The sequence below is a fragment of the Podarcis filfolensis genome, assembly GCF_964270895.1.
Source record: "Podarcis filfolensis genome assembly, chromosome: 13".
Lineage (NCBI taxonomy): Eukaryota > Metazoa > Chordata > Lepidosauria > Squamata > Lacertidae > Podarcis > Podarcis filfolensis.
In genome coordinates, this window is record NC_139615.1 from 34,569,083 (window position 1) to 34,575,082 (window position 6,000).

The 6,000-nt window shown below is 52.9% G+C and overlaps 1 protein-coding gene across 4 annotated transcripts in view; it reads right to left on the reverse strand.

The window, feature by feature from the left end:
• Positions 1 to 2,841, reverse strand: part of PPP1R9B (protein phosphatase 1 regulatory subunit 9B) — a 74,888-nt gene extending 72,047 nt beyond the window's left edge. For 2 of the 4 annotated variants that reach the window (XR_014540998.1, XM_083582734.1), the window contains exons 1-2: positions 2,666 to 2,776; positions 580 to 2,537 (exon numbers count right to left, since the gene is read on the reverse strand). Coding sequence is in view for 3 of the 4 variants with exons in the window: in XM_083582734.1 (XP_083438860.1) it covers positions 580 to 2,037 (1,458 nt within the window). In the remaining variant the exon portion in view is untranslated. Of the gene's footprint in view, positions 1 to 579; positions 2,642 to 2,665; positions 2,777 to 2,822 lie in introns of those variants that run through there. The other 2 variants (XM_083582736.1, XM_083582735.1) reach the window with 2 other exon arrangements.
• Positions 2,842 to 6,000: the final 3,159 nt, after the last annotated feature.

Consider the following 6,000-nt stretch of genomic DNA (forward strand, 5'->3'; position numbering starts at 1 on the left):
GGAGGAGCCACCCCATCAAGCAAGCTCGGCTTGCAGCCTTTGTGGAATTACAATCGAGATACGAGGACTCAGAAAGCCACCTTACACTGGGTGAGACCTCTGGCCATCTTCCTCAGTATTGTCTACACTGACTGGCAGCAGCCCCCCAGGATTTCAGGCAAGGGTCTCTCCTACCTGTCAATGTCAAGGGCTGCACCTGAGACCTCTTGCATGCAAAGCAGATACACTATCCCTGAGCTGTGGCCCTTCCCAACCTCATAAGCTACATGTGAGAACTAGGCCAAACCCAGATAGGCCAAACTGAGGGGTAGCTCAGTTGGTAGAGCATGAGAACTTTGAATCTCAGGGTCGTGGGTTTGAGCCCCACATTGGGCAAAATATTCCTGCACTGCAGGGCATTGGACAAGATCATTCCCATGGTCTCTTCCAACTCTAAAACGATTTGAAGATTCTAGCTCGGAAAACTCACTGACAGTGACCCCCAGCAGGCGACGGACTTCCCGGACCCAAGAACAGCTGAGCCTTGCCAAGCCCAGTCGTACATCCTACCTGCTCAGAACATCTCATGCCTTGGCCTACCTGGATGGGAGCAGTGCTGAAATGGATCTTGCGGTTGGGGGTGGCCTCCTCCTCTTCCGACAGCCCGGCGATCTCCATGCAGCTGGATTCCGGCGCGTACAGTCCGTCGGCGTCTTCGTCTTCATCCAGCCCGCTCCCTCCCGAATCCTCCCCCAGCCCACTGTAGGCACTGATGTCCACCAGGTCAGCCTCGGAGAAGTCCTCTCTCTTCGACTCGTCGCACAAGTCATTCTCCTCCGGCCCTTCCGCCTTGGCCCCTTCCTCGCCGAAAGCATCCGCCAGAGGGTCTGGCGTCTCCAAGTGCCTCTCGCCACCCGGCCGGCCGTTCTCCAAGGCGGCGTGCACCGTGACCTCGGCCTGGATCACCTCTGCCCGGTTCACCTCGCCAAGCCCCTTGGAAGCGGCCTTGCTGCGCTCTTCGGCAATTGCCGCCGCCACTGCCACCTCGGCCGCCTCAAACTCCTGCTCCGAGTCCCCACTCTCCTCCACTTCCACGGGCTTGATCTTGCGTACCTCCTGGACCTTCTGGGGACGCAGACCTCCCGCATTGCCATCCCCCGGCTTCACCGTTGCCCCTCCGCCAGCGGGAAGTTTGGCCTGGCTCTTGTCGGCCTCAGGCAGCCTGCCTCTCGCCTGGAGAGCAGTAGGCCCGTCACTGCTACTACTACTACTACTTCTCCCTTCTGCTTTGGCCCCTTCTGGGGCCTGAAGGAAAACCCTGGGCCTCTTGGGGACGATCTTGGAGTTGAGGGGCCCGACTTTCCCAGGGGCCTTGTGGAGGTTGTTCCTCAAGTCGGCCTTCTCGAAGACGGCGCTGAGCTGGCTGACGGTGGGCGACACGGCCTCAGTGTCCAGCTTGTCCAAGGACTCGGTGCTGCCGTTGAACCTCACCACCACGTCCAGCTTCCTGTCCTGGAACCCGGCCCTCTCCTTCCTCAGCAGAAGCTTGTTGCTGGTCTCCTTCTCCTGCAGGCTCCTCTCAAAGATCTTCCTCGTCTCCTGCAGCTTGGAGAGCGGTTTGTCCGTCTTGGAGTCGAAGCGGCTCACCCTCTCGGACACACTGGTGCCCAGCTTCAGAAGGGCGCTGTGGTCCACGTTTTCGTTCAGGCTGCTGGCCCGGGGCAAGGACAGCCGCACGGGCTTCTCCTTCATCTTGGCCAGGTCCATGGTGCCCTCCCCGGCGGGGCCCGCCGTCCCCATCTGCAGGAACATGTTCTTGATCCGGTGGACGTTGGAGCCATACTTCTTGTTCCGGGCTTTCTTGGCCTCCTCGCTCTCGGCGTTGCCAAGGGCATCCTTGGTGGCTTTCAAGGCCTGGATGCCAGCTTCGTAGGCGTTCCGGTGAGGCGAGGCACTCCGTAGGCTCCCTCCTCCACCGCCGTTGTTGCCGCCGCCGCCACCGCTGCCACTGCTGCTGCTACTGCCACCAGGACTATTCTGGGGCTCAGTCTTCATCATGGTTCAGCGAATCTTCGGGTGTCCTGGACACCACATAGCCCCACGTTTGGTCCTCTTTCCACGCGCCCACCCTTCTTCCGATCCCCCTCCGAACTGCCTCTTCCCAGACGAGCTGCGGCAGCGGATTCACATCGCGAGAAACAAGGGATGGAGGGGAAGGGGGGGAGCTAATGCACGCTTCTCCTTCTTCCTCCTACAACACGGCGTTCATTGTGTCAGGGAAATGTGGTCAGCGGGGGCGGAGGAGAGAACGTTTCCAAAAAGAGAGAGGCTTCTTTTCCTTACCGATGGTTACAGGGAAGCGCGACCCTTCAGGCTCGGATCAGCTCAGGCCCACTGTCGCCGGCTGCTCGGATGCGTTACGCCTCCCCTTCATCCCTTTGCCTCCCTCTCTTCTTCTTCTTCTTCCTCCTCCTCTTGTTTCTGGTTGCTCTCTCAGTCTTTGCAGCCCGATGGTGGTGGAGACCCGGCGCTTCTGCGAACGGCGCAGCCTGTCGCTCCTAAAAAAAATAAATTAAAAATATAATAATGATAAGGTTGGGGGGAAGAGAGGAGGGGAGAGAGAGAAGGGAGGGGGGCAAACCCGAGAGAAAATTCCCGCTGGGTCTTAAAGAGATCAGCTTCTCACCCCTCTCTCGCGCGCCTTGTCCACCCCCCTTTTTTCTGCTGTGGCAGGAAAGGAAGCTAAACGGCAGCCGGCGACGCGCTCTTCTTCCTCCTCCCCCTGCGCGTCCGCGCCGCCCTCCGCCCCCCTCGCTATTGAAAGAGAGAAAAACCCACTGAACTCATCCACCCCGTTGCAACAGGGAGGGAGGCAGGCACGGCCATCCTATCCCTTCCCCGCCCCCTCCCCGGCCGACGGATTATTAAAAGAAATAACAGCAAGCGACGCAATCCAACCCCTTCTTCCGCGCGTTTTTGCGCTAAAATGCGTAAAGCAACGCGCGCCCTGCACTTGCTCCGAAATAGGATCAAGCGCGGCCGGGGAGATTTGCCACCCTGATCCCTAACGCGCAGTTGGGGACATGTAACCCCGGGATCCGGCTGCAGATTGTTGGGGGGGGGGGGGCGGGACAGATCCATCCGAGAGGAGAGCGCGCCCCGGGATCTTTGGTGGTGGTGCAAAAGCCGCAGGAACGGAAAGGGGACCTTTAGGAAGCCGAACTGGAAATGTCACAAAATTAGGAGGAAGCTGGCTCGCTATTGTTTGGTGAATTTTTAGCTGGCCCTAATATAACGGTAGTGCTTCACCATGGGATATTTGGGGGGGGGGGTTAATTCTCATGGGCCAACTCTTCACCCCATTATTGCAAATATGCAACTGCTTAACTAGGTGCTTTAAAAAAAAAAGCAAACAAAAATGTAAATATATAATGTGCCTCAACTAGTGAGAATATAATTTGTACTGAGGACCTCCATTCATAAGACAGCTATTCTAATTAGCATAAATGAAAACTTAGATTCTATACAACGTCTTGAAAGGACCTGAAGCCCAGTTTTGGAAACTCCCGTTTTCTAGGCGCATTTTGCGACAGGGAATTTCATTAGTGCCAGCAGTTTCTGAGCACTGGACGTAGTACCACGCCTAAGATTTCAGATGAAAACTGCAGAGTGGAAGGAAAAGAGGACCTTTTTCTGCCTCCCCACTTCCAGCTACTCTCTGAAGACCAGAGAAGAGACCCTCTTAAGAATATTAGGGGGGTGGGCAGGGGAAGGACCAGACCATATGAAAAATGAACATAACATTTTAGCTGCAGTTCATTCATTTTTCAGCTTTGTGTTCTTATATACGTATAAAAAAAGTGCGCCTAGACATTCCATTGTTGCTCCCATAACCCTAGGCTTAAGGTGCCATTTAGCTCCTAGCTTTCATATCTCAGTTTCTAACACTGCTGAAATCACCACCTCCTCTAACACAGTTTGCAATGTATTGTCCTACTCCAAAACAGGCCAATGTAGCTAGCTTGTTTGGACAGTGGCAAACTGAGCTGATCCCAGTTTTTAACTGCTGTATGTTTATCATGGACAATCCATTATCAAGAGCTTAGAATAGCAGTGCTGATTGACAGCTCACTGTTTCTCAGCCATTTGCTTGTTCATTCTCATAACCCCCCCTGTGAGGTAGGCTGTGGGCAGCTTAGGGCAGCAAGGGGGCTTGGCAGTACAGTTTGTGGGTTTTATTAAGGGACTACTATCCCCTGCAAAGCAGGGACGCGGGTGGCGCTGTGGGTAAAACCTCAGCGCCTAGGACTTGCCGATCGCATGGTTGGCGGTTCGAATCCCCGCGGCGGGGTGAGCTCCCGTCGTTCTGTCCCAGCTCCTGCCCACCTAGCAGTTCGAAAGCACAATTAAGTGCAAGTAGATAAATAGGTACCGCTTTCTAGCGGGAAGGTAAATGGCGTTCCGTGTGCTGCTCTGGTGCCGGTTCGCCGGAGCAGCTTCGTCACACTGGCCACGTGACCCGGAAGTGTCTGTGGACAGCGCTGGCTCCCGGCCTCTAGAGTGAGATGAGCGCACAACCCTAGAGTCGGACACGACTGGCCCATATGGGCAGGGGTACCTTTACCTTTACCTTTATCCCCTACAAAATGGCAAAAAACCAAAACCAAAAAACAAACCACCAAAAAAACAACAACACACAATGGAAAATTGTTTCTGCCACTGTGATTTTGGCTTTTGTGTAGTTTTTAATGTGTATATATATAATTTTTGTCCAATGCTTTGGTAATAAATGTTTTTATGCAATTGCAGCAAAGAAATGTTTTTTTAAAAAATATAAATAAATACGTTGAGCATTGACTGATAAATCTGAAATTGTTCACAGCATGGTGCCATGAAGGCAGCTTCAAGTGGCCTATATATGGCGAGAGTTTCTTTTGAAATAGCCTCTAGTTACCTCATAGACAATTACCTTTTTCAGAAAAACAAACAAATTAAAAGCAAAACCCAATTATTGTATGCATGTGGTCTGGGCTGGATTGCGGTTTGATGAGGTCCTAAGCTACTGAAGGTAATGGGGCCCTTTATATGTCCAGCTGTCCTTTGTTGACAACAAATTGTTGCTGTTTTTTGTGTTGAATATATGCTCTATGGTAATTTATGGACCTCATAGGTATCTAAAGCCATTTGCACACGTTGCCATGCAACTAGTCCATGCAGAATGTAGGCACCCTATATATAGAAAGGAGCAAACCAGTGATATTTTAGGGAGCAGGCTAGCAGGCGGGGCCCATTACTTACATCATAGGAGCCTACGCAACACAAAACACTGTTATTGTATGTAGGTTTTATTTGATTTGTTTTTTATCTTATATTTTAGAAATGTACATCCAGTGCTTTTTCCCCTCTATTTTTTTTGGGGGGGGGCAAGAGAGTACGGCCCTAAGCTACAGCTTGTTTAGCTTATAAGTAAATCTGGCACTGCATGTGGTCACGTAATATAGGATCTCTAGTGCTCACACAGTGTGTTCCAGTTACCTTGAGCAATTCCCGCTTGCCTGGGTGCGAACCACTCACGCCGTGTGCAAGTGTTGTGGCAGCTATCCCAGACTGCTTTGCAACAAGGGCAGCTGTGCGTAAGGTAAACGTAAATGGACCCCTGAGCATTAGGTTCAGTCGTGGCCGACTCTGGGGTTGCGGCACTCATCTCGCTTTACTGGCTGAGGGAGCCGGCGTACAGCTTCCTGGTCATGTGGCCAGCATGACTAAGCCGCTTCTGGCAAACCAGAGCAGTGCACGGAAACGCCGCTTACCTTCCCGCTGGAGCGGTACCTATTTATCTACTTGCACTTTGACATGATTTCGAACTGCTAGGTTAGCAGGAGCAGGGACCAAGCAACAGGAGGTCACCCCGTCATGGGGATTCGAACCACCGACCACCCTAGGCTCTGTGCTTTAACCCATATTGCATCGCTGCCTCAATATTTTGGTCAGGGACATCTCTTCAGCTCCTAGAGAATTGTC